Genomic DNA, 19,703 nt, shown 5'->3' on the forward strand with positions numbered 1-19,703 from the left:
TTACTGGTCATAACATTATCAATAGACTTCTTAAGATGACCTTGTCACATTGTGGTAAGGAGGAATGTAGTTTTCACTTACTAGCAAAATGTAGGGGGCACCACTATACAGGCTGAAATATAAATAACCGAAACTTTGCATAGAGACTCTTGCGGCCATAATGAACAACTTTTATTTTGGGACCAATGCTGAAATCTTGAAAAAAAAAGGTTTTCTGTTCCATATAAATGAGCGGCATCATGACAGTCGCAGTGCAACAGCCAAATTTTTTTTCGATGGCAGCATTGGTTCCATAATAAAAGTCGTTCAATGGACCCTTAAACCTTACACACTTAAAGACACTTAAAGACCTTCTGTGCTCGCCAGCCATCTGCAGCTCTCCACTTCTCCAGCCCTATCATTTTGTACCTTTTGGCGTTGAAACTCTAGGTCCACGAGATCCCAGCGCACACAAATTTCTCGCAGAAAAATATGCCCGATTTTATAATTAAGTAGAAAAACAACTGAACATTCATGGCATGCCCTTATCAACGCAAAATATCACATCATTGAGACCAAACTTAAGATACAGGTAATCAGTGTCAAAAGTCTGTGATAAACTATAATATCGTAAACAAGAGTAGACGTGCGAGTTGGTATGAGATAAGGGATTTCAGTATAAAAGCGGTGCCGAAGTACAACCAGCAGAGTGGAAGAGGAAGGGGCAAGATGAAGACGGTCCTGATCTTAGCAGCTCTCGTGGCTTTGGCGGTCGCCGGGACCGTACCGCACAAATACGATGTGAAGCTTAAATCTGGTATGTTTTTATACTTTATTATTCAAAATAACTATTTGCGTAGTGACTCTGTCTGATTTATTAAGCCAATGGTCTTGGGTTCGAATACCGGTAAGGTTGTGTTATAAGCACAGATATTTATTCTCTTCTACTTACATATTTTTTTAATGAACAATATAATTTTTTCTCACATCAAATAAAATTATCTTGATACTTCAAAAATGATAGATGAGATTAATGAAAAACTTTCATTTATTTTTTGATGGCGTGTGTCTATAAATTAAACTTGATTTCTAAATTTAGCAGACAGAAAAGGCCAAACACTTTTATCCCCGTATGGTATACTTAATTTCAACGGATTATTTTTAGGCTTATAGGGTCTGTGTTTAATATGTTTTATTTTTTTACCAAATAAACCTTTAACGTACCTAAGATAAGTACTTAACTTGTTTATTTATAATTATAGTTGACGCCAAATATCTGGAGCGTCAAGACAAAATCTACTCACTTTTGGAGAGCATAGGACAATACCGAAAGGATGCAGGCTACTGGAAGATTGGGTATGAATACGACGTCGAGGCTAACATTGACAACTACACCGTAAGCTGCCTGTTACTTAGAATAATGCTTCAAGTACTTAGTTGCTGTGGTCTAGGCTCGAATCACTACGAGTATATGCATGGAAGAAATTTTATTAACAAGCATAATGTTATTCTCGAGGGACTCGTGTAATTGAAATACTGTTAGCAATATTACTAGTCCATGAAATCAATACTTATCCACGTTTGACGACCGGTTTGGTAGTGACCCTGCCTGCTAAGCCGCGGTCCCGGTTTCGAATCCTGGTAAGGGCATTTATTTGTGTGATGACCACAGATATTTGTTGCTGAGTCATGGATGTTTTTTATATATTATATATATCGTTGTCTGTGTACCCACAACACAAGCCTTCTTGATCTTACCGTGGGACTCAGTCAATCTGTGTAAGAATGTCCTATATTTTATTTATTTATTTTTATTTATTTATCCAGTTAAGTATGAAGATTAGTGCATTGGTTCTCAACCCAACTTTATTTTTTCAGAATAAACAGGCGGTTGAAGAGTTTTTACAATACTACAAGCGTGGATTCATGCCCAAATACAAGACATTTTCCGTATTTTATGATGAAATGAGAGAGGAGGCTTTGGTCCTCTTGAAGCTCTTCTTTTACGCCAAGGACTTTGAGACCTACTTCAAGACCGCAGCCTTCGCCCGCGTGCACTTCAACGATGGCCAGTTCCTCTACGCCCTATATGGAACCATTGATTTGCACCCCGGTACCTACCAAATGTTCCTGCCTGATCCCTACGAGATGTTCCCTCAATACTTTGTTAACACCAAGACTTTCCTGAAGGCATACCGCACTAAGATGCAGAACGGAGACTTTGACCCCGCCTATGCTGCCACTCACGGCATCTATCATGAGAACGGGAAATATATCTTCTACTCCAACTATACTAGCCCGTGGCTGACTGGCAGCGAAGAGGACAAACTTTCCTACTTCACTGAGGATATTGGCATGAACTCTTTTTACTACGTCAACCAAATGCTCCTTCCGTTCTGGTGGTCGAGCCAGAATATCGAACAAAATTACAGATTCCAGGGCGACTGGTACTATTACACCTACCGACAGCTGATCGCTAAGTACTATCTCAACCGCCTCAGCAGCGGGCTCGGTGAGATCCCTGAATTCTCGTGGTACAAGCCCATCGAGACCGGCTACTACTGCCAGCTGTCTACCTATTACCCTTTCTTCTCGAGGAATGATAACTATGAAATAAACAAGCCTGAGAATGAAAAGTACATTTCGTACCTCGACTCCTACGAAAAAACATTCCTGTACTACTTGGAGCAGGGCAGCTTTAAGGCTGTGAGTATGAATCTTAGTATATTACGATATATCATTATATTATATACTTTCTTACTCAAGTATTATAAAACGTCAAATTTCATTTCAGAATAACCAAGATATCGATCTGCGTGAAGAAAAGGCTATCAACTTTGTTGCTAAATACTGGTTCACCTACTTTGACTTGAGGTATACTACGCCCAAGAACTGTGAACGTTCCTACGAGATGACCGGTCTTCGTCTCTTGGCTGGTACCCCTGAGCCCAGTGACAAGTTAGTTGTTTTTATTATTTTCTAGTGATTGATCTAATAAAAAGTTGTAATTTGTTTTTCATGTAAATATAAATCAAATTTTTAACCCTTATTGTATCATCAAAAGTTACAAAATAGTTCAATGAAACAAAATAAAAACAGAAATATACGGTCATTGCAATATTCGCGAGGAAAAACATAATTAAATTTAAAGGTTCTGCGATCTGTTTAAAAATGTCCAATAATCATAAAAAAAAAAAAGGTGAAATGTAATTTTTAACATTTGGCCAGTTTTATCACAAGCTTCTTCTGATAAACAGGTACACCATTTTCCCGAGTGCTTTGGAGCTGCCTCAGACCTCTTTGCGCGACCCCATGTTCTACCAGTTCTACGCTCGCATCCTGAACTATTTCCAACAATGGAAGGAGTATATGGAACCCTACAGCTATACCCAGCTACATTTCCACGGAGTCAAGATCAACAATGTTAAGATTGACAAACTGGTGACCTTCTTCGAGCCCTATGACTTTGATATCACCAACGATATCTTCCACAGCATCGAAGAGTTCAAGGCTAACAAACCTTACGAGGGTAACACTTACGACGTCTATACGGTCCGTCAACCTCGTCTGAATCACCAACCCTTCACTGTCACTGTCGATGTCAAGTCTGAAGTCAGCACTGACGCCGTGTTCAAGATCTTCCTGGGTCCCAAGTACGACAGCAATGGCTATCCTCTTAGCATTGAAGACAACTGGATGAACTTCATTGAACTGGACTGGTTCGTTCATAAGCTGACTCCTGGACAGAACAAGATTGAGCGCCGTTCGCTTGACTTTATCCGGAACAAAGAGGACTCCATCCCCACAGTTGAAATCTTCAAGCTGTTTAAGCAAGGAAAGGTCCCAGTCGATTTGTCTGAGAAATACGTCTACCAGCCCCGAAGAATGATGTTGCCTAAGGGTACCAAGGGTGGCTTCCCCTTCCAGCTGTACGTCGTCGTCTACCCCTCAACACCTCTGCCTGAGTTTATGGAAAAGTACAAGGCCTACTTCCCCGACGCGAAGCCCGTCCTCTACCCCTTCGACCGGCCCGTGTACGAGCCCTACTTCAAGCAGCCCAACATCTACTGCGAGGATGTGTTCATCTATCACAAGGGTGAAGACGTTGCCAACTTGTACAATGTTAAGCAGTACTACCCCGGTTTCAAAAACCAGGTACCCAAACACTAAAAGAAAAGGAAATGAAATACAATACAACACCTACTATGATGATCCTACGGTCGTATTTGAACAAAGCCTCAGCGACGCGACATGGATCCTACACCAACAAAAGTGACATCCTTGTATAATAAATTGTAAGAATAACTTCAACATACTTTATAGCATAAATGATGTGAAGAATCAAATAAACAATATTTTGAATGTTATGTGTTTCTTTGAAATAATTACACCCTCCTAAAACTTCAAACTATTACTATAGAATCCGCCCACACTAACCTTGACCTTCATCATTGTGTCAACCAGAGGAAAAAAATATTAAATTAAATACCTTTTTCATCATGACACAATGTAGCAACCTCATAAAAGTATTCAAGGTTATTATTAATTAAAACAAAAAAATAAAAAGACGCACTTTTTATGTTAACTAAATGTGATTACATGCAACTGATCCTAATTGCGTAAAATTAAACCTTGAACATTTCGGTTCCACTTTAAAACAAAAAGGAATCTAAGGAGACCAGATACCTGAAAGCAGACAGGTTCTATAAATAACAGATAAAGAAAAAGATTCTTAAGACTTGGAAATTGATACAACTTCCTGTGATTCAGATCCTATTTAATTTATCTTTGTCCACGTTCAGGTAATTCAATAGGGCGCAGCAAGCGGAGGTTTTAATGCAGACAGCCAGGCAGCACCGAAAACTCTATAAGAGAAAAAATATTTGACTACCTCTGTAGGAACTACCCACCTAACCTTACACGTGACCCTGGGTGGTTCTATAAGCGCAACAACCTAGCAACGGTACTGTCTTCTGACCTCAAGTTTCTAATTAATTAAATACACGCTAACGAAAAATAAAAATAAATATGGATGACCTTATCTCCTATGAAAGAATTTCGGGAGGGGCTTAGGTACCTCGGCGAACTGTTTCACGTTTGCACGGGTACCAGGACAACAAGGAGCGCGACCGGTCTGGCTCAGTCGGTCCTGCCTGCTAAGCCGCGGTCCCAGGTTCGAATCCCGGTAAGGGCATTTATTTGTGTGATGAACACAGATATTTTTGTTCCTGAGTCATGGATGTTTTCTATATATATAAGTATGTATTTATCTATTTAAGTATGTATATCGTCGCTTAGCACCCATAGTACAAGCTTTGCTTAGTTTGGGGCTAAGTTGATCTGTGTAAGGTGTCCCCCAATATTTATTTATTTATTTTATTTATTTACATAATATATGTAAAAGTAACGAAATAGCTCTGCCCATATTAGAACCCGTTCACAAATAATAAAAATTTAAAAGAAATGGAAGCACAGAAACTGAACAGCTGTTGTAGACAGTCAAAGATAAATATCAAGGTTTATAATATACACCACAGGATAACCGGGCATCTTTTGAAAGTAGGTAAGAACAGTCTGATACTCTCAATAGACTTCTTAGGGCCACTTGCACCAACGAAAAGGAAGGGTTAACCCGAAGGTTAGCCCACCATTTTATATGGGATTTGACAGATGACATCCCGCTAACCCTGAGTTAAGTGGTTGGTGCAAGGGGGCCTTAAGGCAATGAAAATTAGTAGAATCGCATCTTCACATTCTGGTAAAGAGGAATCGGACTTTTACAAACTATTTTTTTTTTGGGGCATCAACAGCAATACAAAAAGAAATTTATAACATAAAGAACCATTAACATAGACAATAACAATTTATTTACAGATGTCCACAAGTTAGGTATACAATAAACATGCAAAAACTAAGTAGTAGCAAAAAAATACAAATTTAGTAAGGAATTTCGTTGCGTTATCCCGGCATTTGCCACGGCTCATGGGAGCCTAGGGTCCGCTTTGACAACTAATCCCAAGATTTGGCGTAGGCACTAGTTTTTACGAAAGCGACTGCCATCTGACCTTCCAACCCGAAGGGTAACTAGGCCTTATTGGAATTAGTCCGGTTTCTTCACGATGTTTTCCTTCACCGAAAAGCGACTGGCAAATATCAAATGACATTTCGCACATAAGTTCAGAAAAACTTATTGGTACGAGCCGGGTTCGAACCCGCGACCTCCGGATCGAAAGTCGCACGCTCTTGAAGAAAAAAAAACACTGCAGCTTATGAAGTAGGCACATAGGCAGTAAAGTACATAAGTATACAAACAGAATATACGTGACACCGCTGTATAAAACATTCCGTAAAGACAGACTGAAACACGATGAACTAGTACATCGCACCGGACTTAAAGATGACTGTCCTTCTGTTCTGTGTGCGTATCTCTGCTATTCTGTTCTAAATGCACAAACGCTCACGAAACGCTCACGATAATATCTCTTTCGTAGCTATCTCTATCGCTCTTGCGTATTAGCGCGATAGAGCCAGACTACATTTCTGCGGTGTTTTGGTGGCGTTTCGCGTCGCAGAAATACCATTTGGCCAAGGGGCCTGTTCAGTAATAGGAGAAGATTTGAATATAAATGTGCCACGGGGCTCACCTACCGTCCCAGCTTAATCGCTGCCCCCCATTTTAATTGCAAATGGGCTTACTCTTGGCCAGAGACAAGCCAAAGGGCAAGACGTGGCGTATGATGGAGTGAGCTTGCCCAGAAGATTCCTGTTCACCCTTGATTTGAAGATTACCGGGTTATATGAGCACGGAAATATAGCTTCAGATATTTGTGCTGAATAACAACGCTTTATCGAGATTCAGCCTGCTGCCGTCAAAACGTCCCTACGCTACTTACTTCTAAATCTACAAGCTTGTCAGTCTCTTCGATATGTACCCGTATTTGAATCATACTTCAACCAACCGTATCATCATTATACAGGGTGCCCGGTAATTAAAGGACAACCTTTTAACCACCAAGACCTTATACTGGTCCAGAAAATCGACTTTAAGGTTTAGTAAAAGTCGCCTTGCTTTCAAGATTTTCACACTTTTTTAAATTTTAATACTACCTAAAATTTTAAAAAGTGGGAAAATCTCGGACCTTAGCGGTTAAAAGGTTGTCCATTAATTATCGGGCACCCGGTATAGGTAATGTTCAACACCTACCAATCAACTAAAATTGTGTCCGAGTTTATAATTTATGTAGAAAAACAACATCCATGACCGCTAATTTCGTTATCAGCGCGAAAGTTCCTCATTAAGACCAAATTTAAGATATAGGTAATCGGTGTCAAAATTCTGTGATAAACTACAATATCGTAAACAAGAGTAAACGTGCGAGTTGGTATGAGATAAGGGATTTCAGTATAAAAGCGGTGCCGAAGTACAAGCAGCAGAGTGGAAGAGGAAGGGGCAAGATGAAGACGGTCCTGATCTTAGCAGCTCTCGTGGCTTTGGCGGTCGCCGGGACCGTACCGCACAAATACGATGTGAAGCTTAAATCAGGTATGCTTTTTATTATATTATTTAAACTAAATACTTGGGTAGTGAGTGACCCTGACTGATAAGCTAATGGTCTTGGGTACGAATCCCGGTGAGTCTGTGTGATGAGCATAGAATATTTTTTTCCTGTATCATGGATATCTTCTACTTACATATTTTTTTATGAATAAATGAAAAATGAAAATGAAATATTTATTTTTCAAGTAGGCATATTACAATGCGCATATGAACGTCAAATAAAGCTACGCCGGCTCTAACCCTACGCCTCAGCCTCGAGAAGATTTCAGTCCCCCCTCAGTTGGGAGGGGGGTATCCACTATGGGACCGGCAAGAAACTCGGCGGGCAACATCTTTTCAAAACATTACATTTTATAATTAACATGCGTTAAATAACAAGGTACAATTTAACATGCAAAAGTATTCATCAAAGAATATGAACAGACTGGGTACTCTATGGAAATTAATTTCAATAAATTATTAAATTATATATAATTTAATATTTTCTCATCACACCAACTGGTAAAAATTATCTGTATACAAAAATGGACAAGGAAATTGCAATTATTTTGACATTGTGTATCTATAATTTTAAGTTGATTTCTAAAGTTGGCAGACTGAAATGGCCAGACAATCTTAACCCCCCCCCCCTATGGAATAGATTATAGATTATTAACAAAATTTTACATGGTATTGCAAGGGTCTTTCTTTAGGCTTATAGGTCTGTAATGAATATACCTATATTATTTTTACCAAATAAACTTGTAGCCAGTTAACGTAAGTAAATAACTTTATTATTTATTGTTGTTTATTTATTATTATAGTTGACGCCAAATATCTGGAGCGTCAAGACAAAATCTACTCACTTTTGGAGAGCATAGAACAGTACAGAAAGGATGCAGGCTACTGGAAGATTGGGTACGAATACGACGTCGAGGCCAACATAGACAACTACACCGTAAGTTACCTCCTGCCAAAATAGTATTTTTTCTACTTGTCGACTGTAATCTGTCAATTAGGACACCACAGACTAAACTATAAGTGCTAACTTTTCAGTGTTGGATACTCTATGGTAGTTCCGACTCAATTAAGCGGTTATTACAAACAATTGGGTTGCTAGGTAATTCGATGTTGATACAACGGTGAACGACTCTATTAACATTAATATTAACTTGCATGAATGATGATATTTCCGTCCATTGATGATGAAGATGATGACTCGTAGAAAAAGTATTAAATACAATAGTGATATAATTAAGCTTTTCACTCTCGTACAGTACTATTAGGCCACTCAGCAAGCTTCGTAGCATAAACATGGTACTCGACCGAAAAGCTTTGTATTATTTATATGTAAAATGACGTTTGACCAAGGAAATATTTTGGGAAACAAATACTTGCCAAAAAAAGTTTTGCTAAATGTCAGTTTGCGATAAGTTGTTTTGCCAAACGTTTATTTGGGAAATGATAATTTGGGAATAATAGTTTGGGATGTGAAACTTTGGGAAACGGTTTTTGGCGAATCGTCAGTAAACCTTTTTTGTGGTGTCCTAATTGACAGATTAAAGTCGACGAGTAAAAAAACACTCTTATAGGTTTTAACTGAACGACGTCTAGTTAAAGGCCCCACGTCTATATAATACTATTAGTGAGATTTGCTTGTATCATTTATATTCATGAATAACTTGCCTTAACTGACCTTACGGCAACCACAAAGTATGACCATTTATTTTAGGTTGGGTCAAGGCGTGACCAGCTGGATTGGGCAGTATTTAATTAATTGTAAAACTGGTTTTTACCAGAGAAACTAACGAATTCACAAAGAAATATTGAGAAATTCGTAAAATACTAAGATTTGATAAGCTCATTTGAGTAGCATCTTTTGACACAACTGATACTAAGTGATTGCGTTCCCAAATACTATAAAAATAGAGATAGTAGGGAATGCCTCAGGGCGTTAAGTCCGCCATTTGTACTCTTTTTAGGGTTCCGTAGTCAACTAGGAACCCTTATAGTTTCGCCATGTCTGTCTGTCCGTCCGTCCGTCCGTCCGTCCGTCCGTCCGTCCGTCCGTCCGTCCGTCCGCGGATAATCTCAGTAACTGTTAGCACTAGAAAGCTGAAATTTGGTACCAATATGTACATCAATCACGCCAATAAAGTGCAAAAATAAAAAATGGAAAAAAATGTTTTATTAGGGTACCCCCCCTACATGTAAAGTGGGGGCTGATATTTTTTTTCATTCCAACCCCAACATGTTATATAATATATAACATGTTGGGGTTGGAATATATAACATGTTGGGGTTGGAATGAAAAAAAATATCAGCCCCCACTTTACATGTAGGGGGGGTACCCTAATAAAACATTTTTTTCCATTTTTTATTTTTGCACTTTATTGGCGTGATTGATGTACATATTGGTACCAAATTTCAGCTTTCTAGTGCTAACAGTTACTGAGATTATCCGCGGACGGACGGACGGACGGACGGACGGACGGACGGACGGACGGACGGACAGACAGACATGGCGAAACTATAAGGGTATGACTTGATATTTACGCCCCTTCAGAAAAGCAATTTTTGCAAGTCCATAGTAGAAAATCTTGGTCGTAAAGGCAACTTTTTAAGAGATATCAAAATTTTAACTACACAGATCGATAGCGCTTGAAATTCTGAACAAAACTGTATATATAACTCATTTTCGCCAAAATGTCCTTTACGCCAATTGAACCCAGAGGTATCGATAAGGTAACAATATTATTGTTGGATAGGTATTTAAAAATGAATAAGGGTTTACTAAGATCGTTTTTTGATAATATTAATATTTTCGGAAATAATCGCTCCTAAAGGAAAAAAAAGTGCGTCCCCCCCCTCTAACTTTTGGACCATATGTTTAAAAAATATGAAAAAAATCACAAAAGTAGAACTTTATAAAGACTTTCTAGGAAAATTGTTTTGAACTTGATAGGTTCAGTAGTTTTTGAGAAAAATACTGAAAACTACGGAACCCTACACTGAGCGTGGCCCGACACGCTCTTGGCCGGTTTTTTGTAAATTTGTGCAATAATCCGGCAACCTTCAAATCAAGAGTGAACAGGCATCTTCTGGGTGAGCTCACTCCATCGTAGGCCACGTCTTTGCCTTTGGCTAGGCTGTGGCCAAGAGTAAGCCCATTTATAATTTAAAAAAAAACCGGCCAAGAGCGTGTCGGGCCACGCTCAGTGTAGGGTTCCGTAGTTTTTCGTATTTTTCTCAAAAACTACTGAACCTATCAAGTTCAAAACAATTTTCCTAGAAAGTCTTTATAAAGTTCTACTTTTTTGATTTTTTTCATATTTTTTAACCATATGGTTCAAAAGTTAGAGGGGGGGGACGCACTTTTTTTTCCTTTAGGAGCGATTATTTCAAAAAATATTAATATTATCAAAAAACGATCTTAGTAAACCCTTATTCATTTTTAAATACCTATCCAACAATATATCACATGTTGGGGTTGGACTGAAAAAAAATATCAGCCTCCACTTTACATGTAGGGGGGGTACCCTAATAAAACATTTTTTTCCATTTTTTATTTTTGCACTTTGTCGGCGTGATTGATATACATATTTGTACCAAATTTCAGCTTTCTACTGCTAATGGTTACTGAGATTATCCGCGGACGGACGGACGGACGGACGGACGGACAGACAGACATGGCGAAACTATAAGGGTTCCTAGTTGACTACGGAACCCTAAAAAGAAAAAAAAGAATAATTAATTGAGATACGGTTGTACTCACGTTATTATATCGCTATTGCTGCGACATGTTTCGGGCCAATTCGGAGGCCCCTCTTCAGGCGTATAGGAGTTCACGCGACGGCTAGACTCCGCAAACTGAACGCGCCGCTCGCCGCTCCGCCCGCTGCGCGCGCGCTGATAGGACGGGGAAGGGGGGCGCAGAGCAGTCTGCTGCTGTAGTTGTTGTGTAGAGTTCTGGTAGCGCGGCTGTGTCGACCGATGGAGGTAAGCACACTGCACTCACTGTGTCCACACGATTGTCAAAACACATTTTCTGCTTCACATTAGGTATTACCGGTTTCCATGCTGGTGGCAACATCCAGCCTCCGTCCCGATTGAAATGCTGCTGATGATTAGTGCTAAAGATAAGGACCCATTGGGTAGCCCGGGGGTATACGAGATACCTTGTGACTGTGGTAGAGCGTATGTCGGCGAGACTGGAAGGAATGTCTCCGCGAGGTTGTCGGAACACATACGAAGCGTGAAGAACATGGACACCAGGAATTCCGCAGTGGCAGAGCACGCGTACGATACCGGCGCGTCCCATTTTATACGCTTCGATAGAGCAAGGTTGTTGGTACGGGAGAAATGTTTTGTACCACGCAAAGTTCTCGAGGCCATTGAAATCGGACGCCGCCCTAATTTCAATCGGGACGGAGGCTGGATGTTGCCACCAGCATGGAAACCGGTAATACCTAATGTGAAGCAGAAAATGTGTTTTGACAATCGTGTGGACACAGTGAGTGCAGTGTGCTTACCTCCATCGGTCGACACAGCCGCGCTACCAGAACTCTACACAACAACTACAGCAGCAGACTGCTCTGCGCCCCCTTCCCCCGTCCTATCAGCGCGCGCGCAGCGGGCGGAGCGGCGAGCGGCGCGTTCAGTTTGCGGAGTCTAGCCGTCGCGTGAACTCCTATACGCCTGAAGAGGGGCCTCCGAATTGGCCCGAAACATGTCGCAGCAATAGCGATATAATAACGTGAGTACAACCGTATCTCAATTAATTATTTGAATATGTCTCACGGAAGTTTAACGTGTAGAAAAAAAAGAGTTTAAATAAATCATACATGTGTAGTGACACTAGTGACTAATTATCAAGAAGTCAATTTAAGACTTGAAAGCTCCGTCTCTTAATACGGTCCATGCTCGAATCACAACATGCAGGGAAGAAATTTTATTAACAAGCGTAAGGTCATTCTCGGGACCCGTGTAATTGAAATATTGTTAGCAATATTATTAGTTCATGAAATTAATACTTATCCAGTTATGAAGTTTAGTTCATTAGTTCTCAACCAAACTTTATTTTTTCAGAACAAACAGGCGGTTGAAGAGTTTTTACGCTACTACAAGCGTGGATTCATGCCCAAATACAAGACATTTTCCGTATTTTATGATGAAATGAGAGAGGAGGCTTTGGTCCTCTTGAAGCTCTTCTTTTACGCCAAGGACTTTGAGACCTACTTCAAGACCGCAGCCTTCGCCCGCGTGCACTTCAACGATGGCCAGTTCCTCTACGCCCTCTACGGAACCATTCAATTGCGCCCCGATACCTACCAAATGTTCCTGCCTGATCCCTACGAGATGTTCCCTCAGTACTTCGTCAACACCAAGACTTTCCTGAAGGCATACCGCACTAAGATGCAGAACGGAGACTTCGATCCCGCCTATGCTGCCACTCACGGCATCTATCATGAGAACGGGAAATATGTATTCTACTCTAACTATACTAGCCCGTGGCTGACTGGCAGCGAAGAGGACAAACTTTCCTACTTCACTGAGGATATTGGCATGAACTCGTTCTACTACTTCAACCAATTAGTCCTCCCGTTCTGGTGGTCGAGCCAGAATATCGAACAATATAACAGATTCCAGGGAGACTGGTACTATTACACCTACCGACAGCTCATCGCTAAGTATTATCTCAATCGCCTCAGCAGCGGGCTCGGTGAAATCCCTGAATTCTCGTGGTACAAGCCCATCGAGACCGGCTACTACTGTCAGTTGTCTACCTATTACCCTTTCTTCTCGAGGAATGATTACTATCAAATAAACAAGCCTGAGAATGAGAAGTACATTTCGTACCTTGACTCCTACGAAAAAACATTCCTGTACTACTTGGAGCAGGGCAGCTTTAAGGCTGTGAGTATGAATCTTAGTATACGATATATCATTATATTATACTTTCTTACTCAAGTATTATAAAACGTCAAATTTCATTTCAGAACAACCAAGATATCGATCTGCGTGAAGAAAAGGCTATCAACTTTGTTGCCAAATACTGGTTCACCTACTTTGACTTGAGGGTATACTACGCCCAAGAACTGTGAACGTTCCTACGAGATGACCGGTCTTCGTCTCTTGGCTGCTACCCCTGAGCCCATTGACAAGTTAGTTGTTTTTATTATTTTCTAGTGAATGAGAAGTGAATGACCTTATAGAAAGAACCGAACCAAATTACCAGATGTTGATAATTTTTTTGATGTTAATAAAAATTAAGATATTGGACCCTAAATGAATATCCTAAAAAGTCAAAGACAAATAGATCCAGTGAAACAAAAAAATGGTCAAGATTTTTTTCATAAGGGAGAATGTAGTTACATTATCGTTTCAATGTTATTTTAACTTTTGGCTAGTTTTAACCTAAGCTTCTTTTGATACACAGGTACACTATTTTCCCGAGCGCTTTGGAACTGCCCCAGACCGCTTTGCGCGACCCCATGTTCTACCAGTTCTACGCTCGCATCCTGAACTATTTCCAACAATGGAAAGAGTATATGGAGCCCTACAGCTATAGCCAGCTTCATTTCCACGGAGTCAAGATTAGCAATGTTAAGATTGACAAACTGGTGACCTTCTTCGAGCTCTTCGACTTTGACGTCACCAACGACATCTTCCACAGCATCGAGGAGTTCAAAGCTAACAAACCTTACGAGGGAAACACTTACGACGTGTATTCGGTCCGTCAACCTCGTCTCAATCACCAACCCTTCACCGTCACTGTCGATGTCAAGTCTGAAATCAGCACTGACGCCGTGTTCAAGATCTTCCTGGGTCCCAAGTACGACAGCAATGGCTATCCTCTTAACATTGAAGACAACTGGATGAACTTCATTCAACTGGACTGGTTCATTCATAAGCTGACTCCTGGACAGAACAAGATTGAGCGCCGTTCGCTTGACTTTACCCCTAACAGGGACGAATCTGTCCCCACAGTTGAAGTCTTCAAGCTGTTGAAGCAAGGAAAGGCCCCATTCGATATGTCTGAGAAATTCTTCTACCAGCCCCGAAGAATGATGCTGCCTAAGGGTTCCAAGGGTGGTTTCCCCTTCCAGCTGTATGTCGTCGTCTACCCCTCAACACCTCTGCCTGAGGTTATGGAACGGTACAAGGCCTACTTCCCCGACACGAAGCCCGTCCTCTACCCCTTCGACCGGCCCGTGTACGAGCCCTACTTCAAGCAGCCCAACATCTACTGCGAGGATGTGTTCATCTACCACGAGGGTGATGACGTTGCCAACTTGTACAACGTTAAGCAGTACTACCCCGGTTACAAGAACCAGGTGCCTAAACACTAAAAGTAGCGGAAATAAAAATACAATAAAATACCTACTATAATGATCCTACGGTCGTATTTGAACAGTGCCACAGCGATGCGACACGGATCCTACACCATCAAAAGTGCCATCTATGTATAATAGTTTGTAAGATTAGAATCAAATAGACAACATTTTTAATGTAATGTGTTTATTTCTTTTAAAAAATACACCCTCCTTAATTTTCAAAGAGTTAATTAGAGATTTAGAACATCCTATTGTATTTACGACAGTTGAATCGAATATTTACTTGTTAACCCAATGTGAATCAAAATGAACGTATATTAATTTAACGCCAGGGTCCAAAGTGACGTTTCTCGCTATGTTTATAATAATAATGTACAAAACCGAGGCAGGTCGCTAGTATGATATACAAGAATTATTTATATCTACAATCATGCAATAAACCATCTTGTAAGTACAGCTAAAATATTATGTCAGTGTCATATTGTAACCAGACCCATTTTTTGATGAATATACATAGTATAACTACTATGCGCGGGGTAAAACACGTTATACATTATACATATCGTCACTACTTGAAAAAAATCTCGTATCTCACACTGCTCCTCAAAGTTAAAACGCAGTAAGTCTGTATGCATTTCATACATACTTACTACGATTTTCTTTTCATTAACAGAAGAAGATACCAGGCCCTGGTCATTTTTTGATGAAGGTGGGACGGCGCCAGCGTATATAGTATGACGTTATGTTTTATTTAAATGTAAATAACAAATCGCAGACAGGTGGCACTATGCGCGGGGCTCGGTGAGTTTCTAAATGTTCACTAATGATGGGTTCTATGGATTCAGGGAATAAAACACAGACTTATACATATCGTCACTACTTGAAACCAAAAAATTTTTTGGTAAGGGATCGAAAAATATGTCTGCAGCAGATCAAATCGTATCTCACACTGCTCCTCAAAGTTAAAACGCAGTAAGTCTGTATGCATTTCATACATACTTACTACGATTTTCTTTTCATTAACAGAAGAACATACAAGATTTTTTTCAAAGTAGTGACGTTATGTTTTATTTAAATGTAAATAACAAATCGCTATCTAAAACTAAACTACAATATCCCACAGAAATACAATTTTCATTTCCCAAGCGTTTAGAATATCAACCAACTGACAACAAAAGAGATCCATGCGTTTTCCAAGTTGGAGGACGGGGCCTGGGGCATATTTTCTATAGCAGCCAAGTTTGTCTGACGAGGGTAACCATGCTGACATAAGTAATGCGGACAGTCTTCATTGGTTACCACAGAACTATCAAACAAGAATTCTGCCATTAGATACATCCAAAACCATAGAGAAACTAGACTTATATTGACCGGGATATAGACAGTGATTACCTTTTTGATTTTTGTCGAGCTCCCGATATATCGACGCAGTTGCACGGTCTATATCCCGGTCAATATAAGTCTAATGAAAATAACCGTGAATCATTCAAAACTCTTATCATAGAGAAACTTATTAATAAGTGGTAAAACGTTCGTAATTATTATTGTATGTTTATTTTATTAAGTATCTTGATGATTTGATGATTGATGGCCTCAAATTAGATTATTGTTAAGATTACTTGTTAAAAATAGCGTTCGCTAACCTATATGATCCGTTTTTGTTTGAACATATTTTTTTAATAATTATATATTACTGAGGAAGGATATATTCTCAAACGTGCAAATGGTGCACTGATTATTGTCAAAAACCCTTTGACGGCAGGCGCACTTGAAAACGTTCGACCAGCATTGTTTGAAACCGATCCGTATAAACATTTATAACACTTTAAGTTCTCGCGTTTTGTACACATTTTTGAAGGCACACACGGGTTGAACGCGATAAAGTATCATTATTACCTTTTACCCAACGTTTCGGCCACGGCTAGTGCAACCTGACCGAAACATTGGGTAAAAGGTAATAATGATATTTTATCGCGTTCGACCCGTATGTGTGTGCTTCGATAAAGGGGAAAAAGTGCAAATACCGATTTACTTTCTCTCTCTCTTCAGGTCTCATGGTCACCCCACAGCTAAGCGCTAAGCGGATAAGCTATATAGCCAGCCGCGGGTCCGAACAAGTTGTGACAGGCGCATCGAATAAACATGTTTTGGCGGAACTTAGGTCGATAGCGCGGTCTTGCGTGCTTGGGACGCATTCAGGTCTATGGTACTGTAAACTTTGTTTATGGATTACATAGAGTACCTATCAATAAAAATGGTCAAGTGCGAGTTGGTGCAAATCGCACTTTAGTTGCCGTACAAATAAATAAATATTGGGGGAAACATTACCAAGATCGATCTAGAACCAAACTAATTACTTAAGCAAAATCTTGGATGCTAGGTAACGATATTGTTGGAAAAATCAGCATTCATTATCCTATAAACCAAAGAAAAAGTTAGGTAACCACGTAAACGGACTTAGAACATAAATTTTTGAATAATAAAAAGGTAGAGGAATGTTCTGGTGGGTTGGATTCCCCGGGATGTCCCGAAAAAAAAATGGTGGGTTGGGGCTTAAATATTCTTGTTTCGATCCTACTACTATAAACATCCTAAAGTATCAGTCAGTACCTTTCTGTTCTCCGTTCTAGAAAGAATAAACCATCTTTAACCAAGTCATCGTTTCCTTCCAGCAGGTCATGGGCCTACGCTCTTCCAAGGTACATACTTACATAGATAAATACTATATACAAAACATCCATGACTCGGGAACAAATGTCTCACACATGGATTTGAATAGTATTTACTTACCTGATCAGCTCAACAGGGTCACTATCGGCTACGCCAAACTGGTTGTCAAAAGTTAACATCATCTCATGCTACTCGTGTAACTTTATCTAGAGACATGATTTGAAATATTTTGTTTATACTTGTATAGTGCCATCTATCGCATAATTATGAATATCCATATGTAAATAAACGCACCAGAACAAGCTGGGTTTGTAAGAGGTAAAGGAACAAGAGAACAAATCCTTATACTGCGTCAAATAATAGAGAAAGCTAGAGAGTTCAACATACCAACATATATCTGTTTTGTTGACTTTCAGAAGGCGTTTGATTCTGTGAAATGGCCGCAGCTTTGGCAAATTCTCTTAAGAATGGGTTTCAAGACATCTCGTTCATCTATTAAGAGCCCTAATGAAAACAACTCCGCCTCAGTAAGAGTAGACAATGCTATGTCGAAGCCACTTTATCCCTCGGCAGGAGTGCGTCAAGGGTGCATACTATCGCCCTTGCTTTTCAACATTTATACTGAGTATCATGAGGATAGCCCTTGAAGAATGGACGGATGGTGTACCAATAGGTGGGAAAAATATATCTAATCTGCGATACGCTGACGACACCACGCTCATTGCGACCAGTGAACACAGCATAGAAGCACTACTGCGTCGCGTTGAAACAGTCAGTCTCGAATTCGGTCTAAAGATCAACTGACTGAAAACCAAAATGATGGTCGTGAGCCGCAATAGTGAAAATAAGACAAAAGCGATTGGGAACTGTGAAGTTGTATCTTCATACATATACCTAGGGTCACTGGTCTCAGATGGCGGAGGCTCCGAAGACGAAATCAAGCGACGCATGGCCATCACTCGGTCCGCAATGGAGAAACTCTCCAAGGTCTGGAGAGACCGTGACATCACAAGGGCAACGAAAACTGAAGGAAGAAACGAACTGAACGGAAACTGAACCGAAGGTTAACTGGAAGAGATCCCTTAAAGGGATAAGTTCGCCTTTGTACTGAAACTTTTTATTTTAAATATTATGTGCTGTATTATTTTTCTGTACAATAAAGTGTTTACTTACTTACTTACTTAAAACTCGTCTCGTAAGATCTCTCGTTTTCCCAGTGTTTCTCTACGGGGCTGAACATGGACAGTAAGAGAGAGTGAACGAAAACGCATTGACGCTTTGGAAATGTGGTGCTGGAGAAGAATGCTCCGGATATCGTGGACCCAGCGGCGCACTAATGTGTCTATTCTTCAGGAGCTCAAAATCAAACAAAGACTGTCAGATGTCGTTCACTCTCGCACCCTTAGCTATTTCGGTCACGTTACACATAGGGAAGACTCCGCCATAGAGAGACTTGTTGTTCAGGGAAGAGTGGGCGGTACAAGACCCAGACTGCGCCCCTCAATGCGATGGACAGACCAAGTGAGGGCTCTCACCGGGTGACCCTTAAATCTCTGCGCGCGGAACGCTGCAAATAGATCAATATGGCGGGAAACCATTAAAAACCGGCCAAGAGCGTGTCGGACCACGCTCAGTGTAGGGTTCCGTAGTTTTCCGTATTTTTCTCAAAAATTACAGTTAAATCAACCTATCTCAAAAACTATAAGAGATACTTTGATCAAACCAAAAATCGTTGAAAGAGTTAATTAGCATGCATCACCTCTATTTTTTTTAGAATTTTATACCCCGTAGTTATAAAAATAGAGGGGGGGGGGCATACTTTTTACGACTTTGAGAGCTGATATCTCAAAAACCGTTCACTTTAAGAAAAATGTTTTTTAGAAAACTTTATATCATTTTAAAAGACCTTTCCATTGATACCCCACACGGGTATGTACATCGAAAAAAAAATTTTCATCCCTCAGTTACATGTATGGGGGCCCCACCCCCAATTCTTTTTTTTTACTATTTAGTGTCATAATTTTGTAGCGGTTCATACAACACATATTCCCATCAAATTTCATCACTGTAGTACTTATAGTTTCCGAGTAAATCGGCTGTGACAGACGGACAGACGGACAGACGGACATGTAAATAGGCTAGTTTCCTACTAGTCTAATCAGCTTCTTTTTTAAGAACTG

The 19,703-nt window shown here is 40.1% G+C and overlaps 1 protein-coding gene and 1 pseudogene across 1 annotated transcript; both read left to right on the top strand.

Annotated features, from left to right (window-relative positions):
• The first annotated feature begins 638 nt into the window (after positions 1 to 638).
• On the top strand, positions 639 to 4,342 carry LOC125232388 (arylphorin subunit alpha-like). The gene is made up of 5 exons (XM_048138032.1): positions 639 to 796; positions 1,242 to 1,375; positions 1,858 to 2,685; positions 2,774 to 2,937; positions 3,237 to 4,342. Exons 1-5 carry the CDS (start codon positions 709 to 711, stop codon positions 4,147 to 4,149), a joined length of 2,127 nt encoding a protein of 708 aa, XP_047993989.1. The 5' UTR covers positions 639 to 708; the 3' UTR covers positions 4,150 to 4,342.
• A 3,023-nt stretch (positions 4,343 to 7,365) lies between these two features.
• LOC125232389 lies at positions 7,366 to 15,032 on the top strand (annotated as a pseudogene).
• The last annotated feature ends 4,671 nt before the right edge of the window (positions 15,033 to 19,703 follow it).

Source organism: Leguminivora glycinivorella, chromosome 13 (assembly GCF_023078275.1).
Source record: "Leguminivora glycinivorella isolate SPB_JAAS2020 chromosome 13, LegGlyc_1.1, whole genome shotgun sequence".
NCBI lineage: Eukaryota > Metazoa > Arthropoda > Insecta > Lepidoptera > Tortricidae > Leguminivora > Leguminivora glycinivorella.